The 20652-nt window shown below is 49.5% G+C and overlaps 1 protein-coding gene across 4 annotated transcripts in view; it reads left to right on the top strand.

Moving 5' to 3' along the window:
• The first annotated feature begins 9171 nt into the window (after positions 1 to 9171).
• APLP1 (amyloid beta precursor like protein 1) overlaps positions 9172 to 20652 on the top strand; it is a 51418-nt gene continuing 39937 nt past the window's right edge. For 2 of the 4 annotated variants that reach the window (XM_083512295.1, XM_083512294.1), the window contains exons 1-2: positions 9569 to 9976; positions 17405 to 17572. In XM_083512295.1, coding sequence (XP_083368421.1) covers positions 9875 to 9976; positions 17405 to 17572 — 270 coding nt within the window. In that variant the 5' untranslated portion in view covers positions 9569 to 9874. Of the gene's footprint in view, positions 9977 to 17404; positions 17573 to 20652 lie in introns of all 4 variants that reach the window. The other 2 variants (XM_083512297.1, XM_083512296.1) reach the window with 2 other exon arrangements.

Genomic DNA, 20652 nt, shown 5'->3' with positions numbered 1-20652 from the left:
TACAAATGTGTTTATTAGGAGAAATCCGCTGAGAAATTTTCCTGAGGATTTGGGAGGGGAGAGCGTTTTCACAAGTCACTACAGAATTGTGACAAACTGAATTTAAGACTGGGAAAAAGAGAAATTGAGCCTCGTCTATCCCCAAGTTACACCGGATGAGAAGTGCTTTATTTTGGGGGAAGGGCAGTGGCAGCACACAAGCACTGCATGCAGAAGACCTCAGGTGCAATAGCTGGTTGCAGGTGAAGGACGCATGCTGGAGACTCCAGTCAGAGTGGATAATACCAGACAAACAGAGAGTTTTACTTGATGTATAAGACAGGTTCCTATGTTAGACACACACAACACAGTGAGCGAAAGAGATTTGCTTGCTACACCAAACCCTTCCTGATTCAACATTTCTTTTTCCACTTCAGCGATATTTCACAGGTTTTCCACTGCGGCATTGCTGCTTTTGAAACCAGATGGGTGGGCGGGTATCTCACCGGCTGGGGGGCGGGAAATGACTGTGTGTGTGAAATCAGTGAAGATCTCTACTTCTCATGACTGTTACATTAGCCACATGCTTGTGTTGTTGAAAGAGCATTGTCATTTTTATCCTTACTATCTTTTAAATTGTCTGCTAAAAGTAGTGCTCCTCTTTGCTGCTGGTCTATAACTTGCAGGGAATAGCAGCCTTTCCCACCTCCCCGCACACACAGAAATGTGTGGTGCTGTGGCAGGGAGTGTGAGATAGTTTTGGTAAAACAGCATCTCAAATGGGTGTCATGGAAGATATTGTTAGCAAGAGGTACTAGCACTGATAGTGTTCCTCACTGCCAGATAGTGTTCCTCACTGCCAGAGGCAGTACCCTTATGAATACAGTTGGTGGGGAGAGTGTTGTTCTGCTAAGGTCCTGCTTCCAGGCTCCTGTTATTATTGTTCTTGATAATGATGGTGATTTACTTGCACTTCATGTTAAATGAACCTTGAGTCCCTTCCAACTCTACAATTCTATGATTCTATGATGTATGTACACACTGGTGAGCACATGAGGTTCCCAACTGTCCAGAAAAACAGCAGCCTGGCCTTTTCCTTCATCGTTTAACAGCAGCTTGAAGTACAGAAATAAGCAAGAACATTCCACAACCCGGAGATAACAAGCGATATCACTTGCTAATTCGTGGTACATAATCATTATTTATTTTTGTTGCCAGTCTTCTTAACCTTGTGCCAGCTGGGTGCATTGTGCCTTCAAGGTTAGAAGAGGGCAACTCCCTGCCCCAAGGAGCCTACCATCTAACATTGCACAAAGGGCAATCAAGGGAAAAGGAAGTACCAGAAGCAGAGTAAACAGAAAAGCAATAGGCGATTATTTCCATTACATCAGCTGAGACAAGTTGAGTTACAGTAAGGTATGGAAACTAGAAGGCATGTCTATTGTTCATATTATTTTTCCTTTTGTTATCCGAGGAAGTCCCGTAGCTCAGTAGCAGAGCATCTGCTTTGCATGCAGAAGGCTCAAGCCAAAGCAGCTTTGTGTAGGGCTGGGGAGGAAGGACTCCTGATCTGAAATCCTGGAGAGCAGCTGCCGGTCAGTGTCGACAATACTGAGCTAAATGGACCAATGGTCTGAGTCAGGAATACAAAAAGCTGACTATTTTGTTGAAGTTCACATCCTACCCTTTCAACTCCCACGAGTTCTCAGGAGGGCAAACAAATTAAACGAATAAAAACCAAAAGCACACAATAATAAAAACGCACAAAAGCGAAGCAGCACCAAAAGCCAATCAAAATTTGTGAACCTTACTCCACTGTTTAAAAAATGCAGGCCACAAAAGCTGCAGCTTGAAAGCTCAGCTACACAGACCAGTTGCGCAAGTTGCCCACTCTGCAGCCATGTGTTTGAGATGCTACGAGGCGTGATATAGTCCTAAATCTTAGGCAAGTCAGCTTCCCTCCACCAGCTGGCTTTGACTGCCTGGAAAAAAAACACAAGCCCCACAACCAAGACAGACCCATTCTGTAAGCTTATAGGAAGCAGAATTAGCTCTACACAACCCATGCAAGTTACAAAAAATAACGCGCATTTATTATTATAGCATTGCATTAATCAAATGCTATTGATTTATTCGACCACTTCCTGTTAGGTACCACATGGGCAAATGCACAGGCAGGACTTTTTCACATGACCAGCAGACACAGCACATAACTGGCAAATAAGTTTCCAACACTTGCTGTGTGCTTTTGGCAAGTGCCGTTGCTGTGTGTTACTTAAACGCAGGAGCTCTCGTGTAGCTCTTTTTAGAAAGTAGCAAACACCAGCAAAACTACCTCCCTGCCTGAGATGCACTTAACCACTCTCCCATTTTGAGGGCCCTCTATTTTCATTCCTATGATAATGCTTTAAAAGAAAAAGTGGTATGTTCTCCGCAGCACCACCAGGTTGCCAGCGTTCTCCGCACAAGGGTGCCTCTGCAGAGTTGTAACCCATAACAAGGAAAACGTCACCTTATTTTTATTTCTTATCTGGCAAGGAGGTGGGGGGGGGTGCTGTTGTTGTTGTTAAGGCACTGGATTCCTGCCAGATAAGAAGTTGGCAAACTTGCACTCCGATCTTCTTTGATTCCCCTCCCATCCATTATAAACAGGGGACAGGATATTGCTCGCTCTACTCCCACGGGCACAAATGTCGCACAGAGAGAAAAGTGCAGCATTTATCATCTGGAAAGATCCTGGTCCGCCCCTGGAGGGCTTCTTCCACAACAGCTGGCAGACTTCACTCATCCTACTGGGGGCACATCATGCAATATCAAGCCATCATCAGTAGAGGGCTGCCAGTGGTGTCTCTAGAGCAGGGGTAGGCAACCTAAGGCCCAGGGGCCAGATGCGGCCCAATCGCCTTCTCAATCTGGCCTGTGGACGGTCCGGGAATCAGTGTGTTTGTACATGAGTAGAATGTGTGGTTTTATATAAAATGCATCTCTGGGTTATTTGTGGGACATAGGAATTGGTTCATATTATTTTTCAAAATATAGTCCGGCCCACCACATGGTCTGAGGAAGGCATGGCCAAACTCGGCCCTCCAGATGTTTTGGGACTACAATTCCCATCATCCCTGACCACTGATCCTGTTAGCTAGGGATGATGGGAGTTGTAGTCCCAAAACATTTGGAGGGCCGAGTTTAAGGGTGCCTGGTCTGAGGGATGGTGGACCGGCCCGCAGCTGGAAAAGGTTGCTGACCCCTGCTCTAGAGACACCACTGGCAGCCCTCTACTGATGATGGCTGGAAGGGCCAACAGGCAGCCTGGGAAGGAGGTCAGCAGGTTAATGTGACCTTCAGCAGTCCCAGCATGTGTCCTCCGAGGGCTGGTATGCAGATGGCCCAGCCAAATTCTGCTGTAAGCAATGAATCGCCATGGAAGTGTGTCATATAGATGGTTATCTCATGCATGTTCCAGGAAGCCAATGGATTGTGCCCAGCCTGCTTCTTGAAGGATCTAATGAAAAGCCCAATTGTTCCTCAAGTGCTCTTCTTACTTGATGACCTCACACTCACCCAAGCCTGTGTTTCATAACCATGAAGCTCTTAGTTCAGGCACTGGGGTGAACCTTCCTCAGCCTGAGGGCCACATTTCCTCGTGGGCAAGCTTCCAGGGGCCACATACCCTCCAACATTTTCTCCAATGAAAATAGGGACATCCTATTCCAATATTTATTATTATTATTATTATTATTATTATTATTATTATTATTATACCTCACTCATTTGACTGGGTTGTTCCAGCCACTCTGGACGGCTTCCAACATATATAAAAATATAAGAAAACATGAAACATTGAAAAAGCTTCCCTATACAGGGCTGCCTCAGGGGTTAGATGACTCCATACCCTCCAACATTTATCCAGTGAAAATAGGGACATCCTAATGCAAGGCAGGACATTCTGAGATCAAATCAGAAACTGAGATGGCTAAAGGAGCGTCTCCACCCCCATCATATATATATATAGGGACGCGGGTGGCGCTGTGGGTAAAACCTCAGCGCCTAGGACTTGCCGATCACATGGTCGGTGGTTCGAATCCCCGCGGCGGGGTGCACTCCCACTGCTCGGTCCCAGCGCCTGCCAACCTAGCAGTTCGAAAGCACTCCCGGGTGCAAGTAGATAAATAGGGACCGCTTACTAGTGGGAAGGTAAACGGCGTTTCCGTGTGTGCTGCGCTGGCTCACCAGAGCAGCTTTGTCACGCTGGCCACGTGACCCAGAAGTGTCTGCGGACAGCGCTGGCTCCCGGCCTCTAGAGTGAGATGAGCGCACAACCCTAGAGTCTGTCAAGACTGGCCCGTACGGGCAGGGGTACCTTTACCTTAAATTTGCATGTGTGAATCTGCGATCATTCAGGTGTGGATGACTTGACTTGTCACTGATATTGTCAATTTTTAAGCAGACTTAGAAAGGAATGCCAATGCAATGTTGACTGCACAAGTTGTTCTCACCAGCTTTACAAGCAAAGATGAACCATGTTTGGGCCAATCTCTGGAGGGCACCAGGTTGGCAAATGATGCTATATTTATTTCAGCTGCTGGATAGATAATTGAATAGAGAGGGCCAAAGCACTGTTGCCGGCTCACAAGGTAGAAAGCTCAGTTGTGCCAATGGGGCAGCAATTTCTAATCCTTCTATCCCTGAATGTGTCATCTCCACCCCCTGCTGTAAAAAGCAAGAATCTCTGGAATGGGGTGGAGATGGATGACAGGAGATAGAGGAGAAAGGTCAGCTTCTCTGCCCACTGCCGTTTCAGGGAATTTAAAGGTACAGGGTAGATCTCCAGGTTGCAACCCGAAATCATGCACGTGACCAGTAAATTTCATAGGTTTTGGACCTTCCTAGCTAAACCCTTCTTCCCGCATGTAGAAACACTCCAAAAGGACAGCTTCTTTCAGAAGAGGAAGGAAGGTTTTTCATATTCAGTAGTAAACTTTCCTTCATTCAAGGTTTTGGTTAGCCACCCTTCAGCTGTGATTCCTGCATTGCAGGGGGTTGGACTTTTGCAGCCTCTTCCAACTCTACAACCTCCACCAGCCCCCCAACCAGGTGATCTGTGCTGCTTGAGCTGACGCTGCTCAACACCTGCTTGATAATGTGCCTGCATTGGGGTGTGTGGACATGCAAACACACACACACACACACACACAGGATGCAAGGATTTTTCCTTGATGCTGATGAAAAACCCAGAAGGGCAATCTGTGGCTCCTGTGCTGAACACAGGGACATCATTGCCGGGTGAGAGCAACAAGCTGTGATTTAGCAAACCATCCAGCCTCACCCTGCCAGTCATGCAAGGCGAGAGAGAGAGAGAGAGAGAGAGAGAGAGAGAGAGAGAGAGAGAGGTCCTCATCCTTCTCTCAGCTGCCTTAATTGCATTTGCTGCACTAGCATGCTAGCTGGTTGCCATTGGTTGCAGCAGTCTCCTGGCCCTCGCTGCAGCTCTCCATAATGCGTTCTGCTTAACACTGCTGGGCATCATAACAAGAGTGGAGAGCAGCTGGGTCCCTGCTCTGCGAGTGTTTGTTCACAGAGTGTGTCAGTGTCACAAGGCAGAGATGAGGTGATGCGATGTGGTTGTAACTGAATGCCAGAGGGCACTTTTCCTCCCTGAAAGAATTACGTCTTGATTTGGAGCATAGAGGACTTCTGCTTCTTCATCCTTCCTGTGCCGGCTTCACATCCCAGTTCACCACCATTTTTTAAAAAAAAGATATTTATTAAAATTTCCAATTTTTTGCAAACAAAAAGAAAAAAGCAAACATAAAAAAGTTAAAAACACATAAATTTCACAACTTATTTTCTCATAACATATTTCCCTGACCTCCTCATACCTCCCCTTCTCGCATATCCAGTTCAAATTATTTATACAGCAAATCCATATCTCAAAGCATTACAGCTTTAAAAAAAAAGAAAAACAAGAAAACACCTTATTTTCTCTCCAACATCTTAGGTTATTATAACCTTAAATTCTTACTTAAAAAAAGAAAACCATTTTATCATATTCATTTGTACCATTACAGCTAGAAACCACTTAATTTCAATCCAACATCATTCAACATTCCTTAATTTTACAGTATTTTTGTAAATAGTCCTTAAATTTTTTCCAATCTTCTTCTGCCGACTCTTCTTCCTGGTCTCGGATTCTGCCAGTCATTTCTGCCAGTCCCATACAGTCAATCAGCTTCATCTGCCATTCTTCCAAAGTGGGCAAGTCTTGCATCTTCCAATACTTTGCAATAAGTATTCTTGCTGCTGTTGTACCGTACATAAAAAAAAGTTCTATCCTTTTTTAACACCAACTGGTCGAGCATGCCCAAGAGAAAGGCCTCTGGTTTCTTCGAGAAGGTATATTTAAATATCTTTTTCAATTCATTATAAATCATTTCCCAGAAAGCCTTAATCTTAGGGCACGTCCACCAAAGGTGGAAAAATGTACCTTCATTTTCTTTACATTTCCCACATCCCAGTTCACTATCAAGGGAGCAAGAGGGTTCCCAGTTTTTCAGACATCAGTGAAAAGCCGAAGTTTTTAACTAGGGATGCTTGAGAACTTCGATCTGCACAAATCCTGACAAATCAGAATGGGCAAAAGATCACTACTGCGCTCACGATCCTGTTTGCAGGATTCTCATAGGCATCTGGCTGGTTGGCTGCTGTGAGAATGGGATGCTGGCCTTGACAGGCCAATGGGTCAGATCCTGATGTTTTTACAAGGGTAGCTATGCTTTGCATTTCACTCCAAGTGCATCTTAGGAGGAAATAGTGTAAAAGTGTGACTTCAGAGATGCTACAGAAATGCACATGACAAAAGGCATTCAAAAGTAGGTGTTTAAATATGAACTTTTGTGCAGTTTTTTTTCCTTTTTTTAAAAAAAATGTGCCAATAGCACAGAAACAGGACAGAATGGGTATGGAACAAACACAGGCAAGAGTGGCTCCGACAGGAAGTTTTGCAGTATGAAGCACCAGAGGAGAGGAGAGGAGAGGAGAGGAGAGGAGAGGAGAGGAGAGGAAGGAAGGAAGGGAGCTCCACCAGACTCATCCTCAGCCCAATAATGCCATGTTTACTGGACCAAGATGGTAACATCAATGTAGGGCTGGGCAGATTTTCAAAGCATGGAGAGAAGAGAGATCCAGCACCTGCAGATCAAGCAGCTATTAAGAGGCAGTGGTCAGTCCAATGAAACCGGCCATTCTTCATCCATTTGATCTCTCTCATTACTCAAAAATAAAGAGCAGCTAAATGTGCAAATAGCCTCTTTTTAGAAGGTACGTCTCGCTCACTTACACAGGTTGTCACACGAGGCTGCCCTGAGCAAGGGGCCAACAGCCCTGCATGAACAGGCCACAGAGACAAGGTGTGGCTGACTTAGCAGCAGCAAAAGCTCCCACATGAGGGGTCTCTGGAGCATAGGGGCACCGTTTTCAAACTCAGGGGCCATATTCCCTGCAGGGCAACCTTTTGGGAGCTAGATGCCAAGCAGTGGGCAAGGCCAGAAGGGAAAGTGAGCGAACGGAATGTGATGCTCTCCTTCATGCAGCAAGCTTCTTGTGGTCAGGAGCAGAAGCGGGTGAAAGTTTGCGCACCCAGTCATATACCGTCTCTCTAGCATTATCAGTGTTCAAGGGCACATTCCAGAGAAGCAAAAGCACTCCTTGGAAAATTCAGAGTGGCTCACAGGGGGCTTCTAGCCATCTCTTAACCAGCTGCTGACCAACTCCCCATCTCTTAAAGGACAAGAGAGCAACACGCGCCCTTTCCACGTTTCCGAAGCTGAATTTGCTGTCAAACTTACCCCTGAGGCTGCCATGTGCTGCCTTCCATGTGAATTTTGTACTTTTTCAGAGACGTGCCACACACTGGCATGACCAACATCATCATCAAGCTATTTACTGCAGCTGCAAGGTCTTATTTCTGGTCACTCGCCACAAGTTCAAACCCCAATGAGCATATATGTGAGACTATGGGGTCCCCACCCCCAACATGTATCACTTTGCTCCTGTTTACACTTGAATTGCATTTGCCATGTTAACCATTCTCTCAGTTTGGAGAAGGAATTTTGGATCGTTTCTAGAGCTCTTCACAATCTCTTTGTGTCAACGGTCAAAGGATTTGCTTACAGAGGCCACCTTACCCCGTGGCGGGTCTCAAATGGGTGAGCTTAATGTCACTCAGAAGCACAGAACTTGCTTTGCATCTAAGTCTTGGGACCCATCACTAATTCCATGGCATCTCCATGAATAAAAAGATCTATGGTACTAAGCGATGAGAAATAACTCTGTCCGAGACCCTGGAGAGCTGTTTCTAGTCAGAGCAGTCAGTGCTGGGCTACTAGATGCACCAAGGATGTGAAAGGTTTAACAACACACACAGCAAACAGAAATTTACTAGGGAAGTGCAGATGATGGGGAACTTCTACCTGCTCTGAACTCATCTGAGCAGCAGGAGTCTCTCAATTCAAAGGAGAACAGAAGGGAAAAGGCTCTTTGGGATGTTCAGAAGCTGTGAATGGGATTGGTGAAGCAAGATCATGCACCTCACTGTCCCTGCTGGGCTGGGGCATGGGAGACCAGGGTTCAAACCCACCCCAGCCCCCACAGCCATGTAGCTCACTGGTACCCCTTGGGCCAGTCGTGCTCTCTCCACCTAACCTACCTCACAGGCTTGTGAGCATAAAATGCGGAAGGGAGAGAACTGTGTGCTTCTCCTGGAGTTATTTGGAGGAAAGGTGTGCTATAAATGCAAAAACAAGGCATTTTGGATGTCTGAAGAGGGCTTGTGGGGGGAGCACTAGTTAGGCATTCATGTGAACTCACAAAGGGGGCAGTTGCCTCCTGCCCCTCTGACTGCTATGAACAAACAGTATGGGGGCCCCACCAGTCTCCAAGCAGGAAGGAAGCAAAGTTCCACATTGTCATCAAAAGCTGAGGCATGGGACCATAAAGTCCAGAGTCTAAAACTACCTAAGCGCATCACTAAGGGACTTTCGGACATCACCCAAAGGCTCATCAAGAAGAGCTCTCCTTGCGCCGCACCCACTGTCTAATTAACAACCCCATCCTACTGGGAAATAAATCCCATTGAACTGAATGGGCCTTGCTCCAGGGTAAGTGGTGTCTCTGAACTGCAGCCTAAAGCGAGACCGCCCCTAAGCATGGACAGAGTACCATTCCCTTCTACCAGAAACCCTCTCCATGGTCGCCGCAGGCCCCTCCCTCGCCTCTCTCCGCAATCCCGCCGCCTTTCCTCCAGGCACCTCGGGTCCAAGGGGCGAAGGGCGTTTTCCGGCTGGGAAGAAGAGCGCACGGCGACCAGGTTCGACGGCGGGGACGGGACACCCCAGCCTCCCCCCGTCCCACTCTCTTGCTTGGAAAACGGGGCAGCCGCGAAGGCTCCCCGCCCACCGCCTCCGTCTGCAAGCGGCCAGCGAGCCCCGCCCCCAGGCTTCGACTCTGGCTCCGCCCTGCTGGGCGCTACGTCGCAGCTATTGTGGCTGCAGGCAGAGCGGCGGGAGGGGCAAGGAGGAGGGGCCAGGGAGAAGCGCTGCAGCCGCAGCGGCGGCGGGGAAAGAGGAGGAGCAGGCGGTGGCAGCAGCAGCAGCGGGGCCAGCTCCTCCTGTCACAGCCCAGCTGGGAACCGACGGCGCAGCAGCAGCAGCAGCAGCAGCACCGATTGAGCTGGTGCAAGCGCGCGCAGGGAGGCGACCCCCAAGCCCTAGGATCTCCCCCAGCGCCGCCACCCATCCCGGGTTCCCCCTTGGCCGCGCCGCTAGAAGGAGGCGGGAAGCTCCCGGGCGCCGCAGGAGAAGCGGCCGCAGCGTCGGCTGAAAGGGAGAGCGAGCGAGCCATGGCTAGGGCGGCGGGATGCGCCGTCGCTGCGCGCTGCTTGCTGGCGCCGTTGCTCTTGCTGGCTTCTTGCCTGGGGCCCGGAGGCGCAGCCAACACCCAGGTGAGCCCGCCGAGAGGGTGGGTGGGTGGGGCAGGCGAGAGGGAGGAAAGGAAAACCTCCTGGGCGGCGGCTGCGCCCGGGGAGCTTGCGGGGGCTTTTATTGCCCAGCCTCGACGAGGTGTCTCGGCGAGGATGGCGCGCTCAAGGTGTCCGGGGCGGGCTGCCCAAGGTCACTGGCACAGGGGAGAGACCCCTTGATCCCCTCGGATCTCCTCCCGGTTAAGAGGCTAAGGAAGGAGGCGCTTATTATCGGGAAACCTGCGCCTGGAGGGAGAGCGGGCGGGCAGGCAGACTGGCTGGCTGGCTAGCAAGGAGGGTAGCGGCTGGAGGAGGCGACGTCGTAGGTGATGGCCAGGCAAAGGACTGGGCAGGGAGGGGGGAAGCCTGCGCGCCTATTGCCTGTTCCAAGGAGAAGCGGGCATCTGTTTTGCTGTTTGCTCGCCCTGCCCAGATTCCGTCTGGAGATAGGAGGCCTGGGGGGGGGGGATCGACACCCACCCACTTCATCTGCTTGGGAGACGGGGTGTCCCCAAAGCGAGAAGAGAGGCCGGTGTGGCGTGGCCTCCTCCCTGAGACCTCCTCTGGACCCCAGACGTCTCACCTTTTGCCTCCGGAGTGGGAAAGAGACATTTGGGGGCGGGGCTGCAGGGCCCCCTTGTTTCAAAGCCAGTGGGGCATTTTTTCAAGGGGCCCTTGGGCTCCTTTGGGGAGTGTGGCTCTTCTCTCCAGACTGGCACTCCTCTCTGTTTTGTTTTTGCTTGCCTGTGAGCAAAGCTGCATACGGACCTTACATTTAAACATAATCATGGGAATTGTAGTTTTCCTTCTCCAGATCTACAGTTCTAAGCCTCCTTTACCAACTACTTTTCCCAGGATTCTTCTGGTGCGGGGAGTGGGGGAAATGTGCTTTGAATGTATGGTGTGCATGCAACCCAAATCCCAATGACCAACTGCAGGCGGGGGGCACATTCCTCCAGGTGAACTTCACAGCCCCTCAGCCCCATGGCTTGGAAGCCAGGGAATCGTCCTGTTATCTGTCCCATCTAGCGCAGCAATGAGGGTTAAGCAGATGGTGGCCTTCCTAAGCTCAGGGGAAGTACCAAAAGAGACTTGTTTTGAAATGATGTGATGGGGCCTGCAGAGAGAGTCTGTCTGTCTCTCATATGCACAGCAGAGGGAGAGGCTGGTGGGCCAAGCCATGCCTGGTGATGATTGCAGTCCTCCATCTGGGCTGTCAACCTGCCATCTTCTGTGGAGCGCAGGATGGTCTCCCTCCTCCACTCGCAACATCAAGCCTAGACTGTGCCATATCTTCCCTATCAAGAATTGGCATTGCTCAAGCATCTGCTGAGGCCCCCCTTCCCCTGGCAAGAGACCCCCTGGACCTACTGCAGTGGGGGGTTAGCTCACTGACCTAAGTGAGCTAACCCCCCACTGCAGTAGGTCCAGGGGAGGGAGGTAGGGAGGATGCATAGGCCTAGGGCCAGCATTGCCCCCACCATTTCTACTCAAATTAAATCTGGAGCCCCCCATTAAAAAACACAAAAAAACCCAGGAGCTCAAATTGCAGTTATTCCATGTCAGATGTGGTTTTGGTCTCGATTGTTGCCCACTCTGCTGCCTTTCCCCTCCCAGGCCAAAGCTGCAGGCCTGCTCTTCATCCTCCCTGGCTCTCTTTAGGACCTTGTTGTAACCCTTTGATGAAAGGCTGCAGGTGTTTCTGACTCTTAAGGAGCCCCCACCAAGTCCTGCCTCCCACCCTTAGCTCACTGAGATAAGATCCAGAAGCAACTTCCTGGTCCTGCACCATTCTTGGTCCTATGTAGCACAAGACCCCCATCCAAAGCCTTGGTTTGGATGCAAATTCCTCGTGGTGCATGTGTTGGGGCGGTGGAGGGGATGGGGAAGACTTTGCTCTCTACTCCTTTCTTGCTTTGCTCTGTGAGGGGAAATGGCTTTTGGCCATGGGTTGGCACATGGCGCCGGAGAAGCACCATCTGAGGTGGTGAGGTTGTCAGTGCTGAAGAGCCTAGCTGGCAAAAGAAAACCAATTGGCCATACTTGCTTGTACCCTCCCAGATCTCAGGATACTTCCACCCCTCTGAGAGCAGGTGAATAATGGCAGTAGAGTCATCATGTGCTGTTTTCTTGGTGGGGGGCATGAGATAAAAATTATTCCTTCCCAAATGGGTCTCAGTCAGCGCTAAGATCCTGTGTTCTCAATACAGAACTTGGCTCCTTTCTGATCAGAAAGCAAGAAAGCCCATGGGAACTGTGGTTCTTCGTATGTTCTTGTGATGGTGACAGCTGCTAGTTTCAGACAGACCTACCTTCTATCATCTCCATATCTAATATACAGTCTGGCAAGCTTTGTGGTCCTAGCAGGCTAGAGAAGGACAAATGGGGGAACCTAAGCAATCTAATAGACTTTAGCTTGCTCTGTCAACATAAAAGGTAGAGTATTGGGGGGGAGGCAGCAGGAAGAGAGAATGGAATGGAATGGAGTACCTTGAAGTAGGCATGGCTAGCTGGCTTGAGCCCTGAACAGGGGTGCTTCCTACTGCAACATTTTTCTGCAGGCCCTACCTGTTGGCTAAATAGAGCACCTCTGTGAGAAGGTCCTCTGCTGGACCAGATTTAACACCTAGTCTTGCCCAGCCTCCTTTTCTCTCAGTGGCCAAACACATGCCTAGGAAGTCCACATGCAGGGCATGAGTGCAACAACACTCTCCCCACTTCTCCTTCCCCAGCAAGGTGTCGGGGGTGGTACACCTCTGGAAGTCATGCCAGAGATGTGAAGGCCCAGGAAAGAAACAAGGAAAATTAAGGAAAAACCTGTTCCCCAGATTCCCATCCCTATAAAACACACACACACACACACACACACACACACACACTGTTCTTCCCCACCAAAAATGCAGAGAGAAAACCCAGATCCACCCCCCAGTTATTTTCCAGACCTTCACATCTCTTGGTAGGGCATCTTCCAGTAGAGAAGCTCCTGCAGAAGCCAAAAGCCCTGTCTTGTGGTCTCATGCCCAACTTATAACTGTCCAAGGCAGCGAACTAGTTATGGTTGGAGACAAAACATTGGTCTAGACAGAGCCATGATCTTTGTGTTCCAGCAAGAAGATTCTACGATCTCTTCAGTTAGGAAGAAAACTGGATGGGCCTGACACCCTTTGCCCTCCCCATCATATTGAGGATGGGGTCATCAGGGGTGGAACCCAAAGCGTTCTGCTTCGCAAGGCCCAGCCCACATCTCCCTTAGGTGTCCCCTGTTTCTACTTCACGGCAGCTGGGCGACTTGTGACGAGCTGTTCTTTGTTTTCCTTGAGAGAAGAGAACTGTCTGCAGCTCAGGCAATTTGTGGCTTGCTTGAAGTGGGACGGCAGTGGTAAAAGCCCACAGAGGAATTCCTGTTGTAAATGCAGTTGAGTTGCCATTGTTCCTAAATCCGAACATAGCGTGCGGTATTAGAAATGAAAGCTATTTCTAGTCTTCTACTTGTTCCTTCTGCATGCGCCACAACCTACCAAGAGGGCTAGAAGGACTCATCCAGTTGCCGTATTCATCTCCTCCTGGTCTCAATGGGGGTTGTGGCCATATAATCACAGAGAAGGCTCCGTACCCTTCATGAAGGTTCTGTTAGGCCTTAAACCCAAAACGTGCTGTGTAGGAAACGTCACCCTCCCGCTAGCGACCATTCACCTTCTTTGCAGTGGTGTGTCTTGATTTATCTACTTCAAGTGTGTGGTGCCAAGCAAGGCTTGGTGGGTGGGCAGACTTGCCACCCTCTTCCACTGGACAAGGGAACGGGGTCCTTTCACAAGCCTGCATTTCTGCAGAGACTTGCAAAATCCATCGTCTTTACGTGGGCGAGGTTCCCCATAAATTTGGGGTGCTTCCTGAGGTGCCTGCTGCTCCACAGGACAGCAGGAGCAAAAAGGAGCCTCAATTCTTCCACCTCTCACCCCTCTGCTTCTCGCTTGGCTCCCGGCCCGCTCTTCCTCCATCTCACAGAGTTAGCTGGTGCTGTGATGCTCTGAGCAGCCTGAATCAGCTCAGGAGGGATGGGACGCAGGGCGAGCTGCAGCTTTGAGGGAGGCAGAGAGAAAACATAAGCCTTTTCCATCTCCCTTCCTTTTTACCCCTCCCCCCCCGCACTTCTGCCTCTCTTAGGCTGCATCCCTCTTTTAACCCTGCATAGTTTCCTCCTGCAACGTAAAGTTGGGGAGAGCCAGCAGACTGTGGCTTTTTTTCTGCAGGGTCCCTAACACACACACACACTCCCCCCGCAGATCCTGTGTTGGAGGGGGGAGGGGGGAAGCAGGTGGATGCTTCCTCTCCTCTCTATCTCATCTCACTAAGTGCTTGTGGGGGGAGCAGGAGGGGGGATTAGCGCTGCACTTATTAATCCCGGTGCCAATTAACCACTTCCGTGCCGCTCTGGCTTCCATTTCCCGGCTACCTCTTTGTTGTCGTTCACCTGTCATTGATGCTGCTGTGTGTATGCGCACGCACCCCCCGATTCTTGGTCAGGGTGCTGATTGGATGGGGGGGTGATGACTCAGGCCTCTCCTTTTTTCTGCACCCCCCTTTTTGTTTTTGATGCCTAACCCCACTCCACCCCGGCCTGCAGGGAGGTCAGCCTGCAACCAAATTGCAGCAGCTGCTTAATCGCTCAGAGCAACAGCTTAGCCACGGGATCCAACTTAATCCAAGCCTCACTTCTCCATTGTCCTCCCCCTTGCACACACGCACACACACACACAGTTGACTGTTCTATTCCCCCCCCCCGCCACCCGCCACCAGCTTGGAGGGAAAGTGCAGGCCCCGTATGTACCTGATGTGTGTTCCTGGTTGCACTGTCCATCCCCCCATCTCTTGGGGGGATTGCAGAGCAGGTCTTCCTAATCTCCCTCCCTCGCCTCAAGCTGTCACCTTCTCCCTCCTCCCCAAGAGCAGGAAAACTGAGATCCTTAGTTCAATCCAGGCAGAGCGGAGACTGCAGGGGAAGTGGGAGTGGCAGGGAAGTCTTTTTGCAGCTCCACCGCTGGTTCTCCTAGCCGGAACCAAAGCCATCTTTGCTTTCCCCCCATCTCCTCTCCCACTCGCCCCCGCCACTAGCACCACAGGTCCCCCACACTCATCATCCTCCTGCAGCTCCTCTTTACACTTGTCCTTCAAGTGCTGTGTTTGCTCTTGCTACACCCACGCTTAAAACAAACTCTATGTGTCTGTAGCCCTTTCACAGGCTGGCCCCCATCCTTGGCCTGCAGCCAGCACTGCTTGCAATTTGTCTCTCCGGATTCGGACTTCCTATGGGTTGTATCTTATGCTAGTCCTACCCGGAGTAGACCTATTGAAATGAACGGGCATGGCCGACTTCATTGTGCATTTCGATTACGTACGAATTTTGTAAGGAATTTTGTGCTTGGGAAACTGCTTAGAAGCCATTTTGGAACCAATATGTAAGTTAATAAATCGTAATATTGCGCACTCATTCATTTCAGTGGGATTACTCTGAGTACGACTTAGCTGGCTGCATCCCTCTGATTCCTTCCAGACCTGTTATTGCTTTGGCCTTAGCTAGGAAAGTGGGAAGAGATTCAGTTCAGTTTGCAATTACCAAATGTTTTATTAATTAAATGCCCCCTTTTAGTTCGGTTGTTTTGCTTTTAAATTAAAAATGGACTTGCACGTCTTATAAATTCTGTGGTGGGTGTAAAATAGCTATGTTTGAAGGGTGAGTCTAGGATGCCTAGCAAACACACTAATGTATTGGCTTTCTGCATGGAGACAATTTTTTTTTGACACAGAAATAAATGAATTCCCTGTTGTGAATGTTGGTGTTTTGTGGAAGGTTGTGCCACATTTCTGCCAGGCTGTTTTGAATTGGCTCTGTCGGGAAAATGTTGGGGAAATGTTGGGCTGTTTTAGGTCAAGGGTGAGGAACCTGTGGCTAGGAATCAGGGGAGAAAGTTCAGTTCAGTTTGTGTTGTAATTCTCGCTTTCTTAGGCAGCACAGAAACTGAAATGCAACCCTGCTGAGATAGCTCAGTCAGTACAGCATGAGACTCTTAATCTCAGGGTCGTGGGTTTGAGCCCCACGTTGGGCAAAAGATTCCTGCATTGCAAGGGATTGGACTAGATGACCTTCACGGTCCCTTCCAACTCTACAATTCTAGGATTTTATCCCTCGAAATTCACACGTGTCTCTGAATTTTGCAATGCACCTCTCCAGCCATGCAACATGTACAAAAATGTATATATGAGAGTAAAAATATACTATGCTAGCAGAAGTAACATAAACAATGTGTTTTGCTTGCAAACATGAATTAGGCAAAATTGCATAAAACACATATACATTAGGAGGAATTGGCACAAAAATGTTGACAATTTTCATGAGGACCTTTCAAATTCGCGAACTGATGTGAAAATGTGGATAACTGAGCGTAATATTAGAAAAAAGGGGGTGGAACTGAAATTAACAGACCCATCTATCTTTAGCCTAGAGTTGCTTGTTTAGCTGGGGCCTTGTCTCCCCCTTTCTAGTGCCGCCTTCTGGCTTGCATCCTTGGGCACTGTGGTGAATAAGGCCTTGTTTGTGCCTTTGGACCAGCCGGGTGAAGTTATGAAAACAGCGTTGTTGTCACTGAACCAGGCACACTGGTGCTGCAGTGGCCCTCAGAGGCCTGGGCCCCTTAGTGGAAGTGTAGAGGGGCAAGCACAAGATAGAGGAGAATGATAGGTGGGGAAGCCCCTGCTCACCCCGAACCTTGTGTCTCTAGTGGGTGCCATCTGTGGAGGCCCAGTGAAGCGGCACTGTGAGAAACACTGACTGAGATGGGAGAGAGGGAGGAAACTGAGGGGGGAGATGGCGTTTGGACAGAGATGGATGGCAGCATAGCGAGATTCTAGATGAAGGAATAGAGAAAAGGAGTGGAAGGAAGGTGAGCTGGGAGCGGTGGGGGGCGGCGAGGAAGACAAGGGGGAGGTGGTGGTGCTGCCTGGTGGGAGTGGGCCCAAGATGAGAAACTGCTGAGGGAGGGGCTGGTGATGCAGTATTAATTTCCATCTGGGAGCTGGTCTCCATGGCAACAGAGAAGATCTGGCAACTCCATGGGGAGCGGTTGCCACAGCAACAACATCCCCACGGTTGCTGAGGAGGAGAAGACGGAGAGAGACAGAGAGATGGTGCAAACAAAGATGGGGGGGAGGGAAACAGCAAAAGGGCAGGTAGATGCAAAGATGCGAGGCTTCGTGGGGGGTCATGGGAGTGATGTGGCCGGGGAACACTCTTCCCTGCTAGCTCTGGGAGGTGCCCTGCCAGGAGGAGAGTGTTCAACGTGATCCAAACGTGTGTCTGGTGTTTTGCAGAACGTGCCCATCTTATCACTCCTCTCTTCCCTTTGTGTGTTGCAGGGGATGGGGGCAGCTCTTGGCCCGGCACTCGGGACTCCCCAAGTGGCCATGTTCTGTGGGAAGCTGGTCCTGCATCTCAATGTACAGACAGGGCGCTGGGAGCCTGACGCCTTCGGCACCAACACCTGCTTCCACACCAGTGAGGAGATCCGGAGCTACTGCCAAGAGGTATCAAGCACTCGCCCGCTCCTCTTCCACGCCCAGTGCTTCCTCGAGTCCTCCTTCTCCTTTTTGCCTTGTCCCATCTCCACCTTCCAATTCTGCTTCAATTCACCCTGAACCATATGCTTAGCCCTGCACAGGAGTCTACACACACACACACACACACCATTGTGAATCTAACCTTGGCTGTCCCTGTCTTTGTCATCCACAGCATTTCATCCCTAGGTAGCAGGACAAATGGTCAGGGAAGATAGGAACTGTAGTTCAAAAACAGCTGGCGGCCCAAGTTTGGGAATCACTGGTCTACCAGCTCAATCCATTGAACCCCATTTCTATTCTATAACTGGATCCAGAGAAATGACCCAAGGCTATTTGATGTGGTTAGGAACTTGCCTTATATCTGCTGAGACTTTTCATCCAGCTAGCTTGGTAGCACCTATCCAGGGTTTCAGGCAGACATATTTCCCATCACCTGCTAAGTCATAAATGTACACAAAGAACCACACACATGCACCAGGAATAGATTCATCAGTGAAACCAAACAGGTTAGTTACCTGGCTGTCTAGCTACCTGGGCATTCCATGTATACAATGCTTATTGGATGGCCTATAAACCTACTGAGCAAGAAAATAATAAATGAGCTCACTTCTAGAATGATGTCCCTTTGCCCACTGCCATTCCCTATATGCTGAGGTGCCTGGGGGCATGAGCGCTGAAAGTGATGTTTTTTGGTATCTTTTCTGTGCTGTTATCTTTACGTCCCACTTTTCCTCCAAGAGGCTGAAGGTGGCATGCACGATTTCCCCCTTCCCTCATGTTTTCCTCACAGCAAGCCTGTGAGGGAGGTCAGGCTGAGAGTTGGTCTCTGGCCCAAGCTCTCCCAGTGGGATGAGTGGGGATTTGAACCCCAGTTGTCGCGGGTGGCACTGTGGGTTAAACCACAGAGCCTAGGACTTGCTGATCAGAAGGTCAGCGGTTCAAATCCCCGTGACGGAGTGAGCTCCCATTGCTCGGTCCCTGCTCCTGCCAACCTACCAGTTCAAAAGCACCTCAAAGTGCAAGTAGATAAATAGGTACCGCTCCGGCGGGAAGGTAAACGGCGTTTCCGTGTGCTGCTCTGGTTCTCCAGAAGCAGCTTAGTCATGCTGGCCACATGACCCGGAAGCTGTACGCCGGCTCCTTTGGCCAATAAAGCGAGATGACCGCCGCAACCCCAGAGTTGGTCACGACTGGACCTAATGGTCAGGGGTCCCTTTACCTTTACCTTTTACCTGTCCAGGTCCTACACCAACAAAACCACACGGGTGCTGGTTGTTGGAATCAGTGGAGTATATAAGGACCGTCAGAGGTCCCCACTCCATCTCAAAATGCATTGATAGACAGCCCCTCAGGTACACAAGCATCCAGAAGCATTGGCACCAGACTTTCTATTTGTCTGTCTCTCACATACCAAGCTGTGTGCCCTCCTGCTTTGGTTAGGACTTCTCTCTCCCGTGCTGAAACAGATGCATTTGGCAAGGCCACTATCAAATACGAGTGCCCCCCTGTTTGTGAATGTTATCGGCAGTGGCACTCCCCCCACCCAAGACAAGTATTGTACCACTGGCGCATCAGGAAAGTCCAACTACCTGCCGTAATAAGGGAGCGTCATCCCTCCCTCCCACTACCCCTGGTTAATCCAGATCATAACAAGCACTCTGTTTGCAGAGAAGGTGCAGGGTGCCTGCATGCTCTCAGTACATACTTGGACATTCCCAGCCCTACCTGGGGATTGAACCTGGGACGTTCTGCATGCAAGGCAGATGCTCTACCACTGAGCTATGACCCTTCCTCAAAGTTTAAGCTCTCTCAGCTGCCATGAAATCATCAGCTGGCCCTAGCCCAGCCACCCCCTCTCAGCATTCCTGTCTGCAGTATGGGGATAATAACGCCACATCTGCATTTATGCTCAAGTATTCAAAGTGCCTTACGTATGCCGTTGTATTGTAATAAACGGACCATTAAGTGGCGATTTAAGTCAAAAGGCGCAAACAAATTAGCCCAGCCAAATGATGTAAGGGGGGAGCAAGCAGAAAAGGACCCCCATAGCCATCCTTGCCCTGGAAGAAACACTGCAGCTCTATGCCTTTCCCAAGGGTGGTCCTACAGCAAAGAAGAGGAGGCAGATTTCAGAGCTCCTTTGCGGGTGCCAAAGTGTTTGCAGAGGGGAGAGAGAAGTGGTCCATAGGGCTCTATCTAGTCTCCAGCACAACTGTGGTTCAAACAAACCAGAGTTGTGTAATGCCACAGCAGCGGATTTTCCACCTGCAGTTAACAAAAAGTCCTCTGTGCAGTTCAAAAATAAAAGTTAAATTCACGAATCCACCCGGAGCCGTGCGTTTAATACTACGGGCCCAGTCCTCCCCCTCCCCCACCCCGGAACCGAACCTCCGGCATCTACTGAAGACTTTTTAAAAATTCCAGCAAGCTTTTTTATTGTCATTTGATTGTAAAGCTTGCAAAATGCTTAGAGACTGCTGTAGTTGAGCAGTATATAAATTGTTTAAATAAATAAAATTTTATATATATATATATATATATATATATATATATATATATATATATATATATATAATAAAAAAGAATAGAAATAGTTAAAACCAGCAAGAGAAACAGCAATAGCGTAAAGAACTGTTTTTAAAAGTTCTGAAACTGGAGAGAGAAACTGGGGAAATATAAAGGTCTTCGCTTGGTGCTAACAAGAGCACAATGCAGTGAACAAGTGAGGAAGGCATTCCCTAGCCAGGAGCCACCACTGAAAAGTCACTGTCTCTTGTGGCCACTGGTCTTGCCGCATTTGGCAGGAATATCCAGAAAATGTCTTCTGAAAAGGTTTTTGGTGTCCTGGCAAGTATATACGAGACACATTGGCAGAAGGATGCCATTTTCCACCTCAGGCACCAAAGTTTTGAGCTGGCCGTCCCTTCAGGTTCACCCTGCTCTTGTTTGAGAAATGGGGTTTTTCTTGTTTGTGCTTGCAACCCACCCACCCATCTCTGTGCCTTGAACATGGAATCTGAGCCCAGAGTACGATCTGAAGGAGCTCA

The sequence above is a fragment of the Podarcis liolepis genome (assembly GCF_965112155.1).
Source record: "Podarcis liolepis genome assembly, chromosome: 7".
NCBI classification, from domain to species: domain Eukaryota; kingdom Metazoa; phylum Chordata; class Lepidosauria; order Squamata; family Lacertidae; genus Podarcis; species Podarcis liolepis.
The sequence above is the reverse complement of the archived record's forward strand: the minus strand, read 5'-3'. Positions and strand labels throughout refer to the sequence as shown.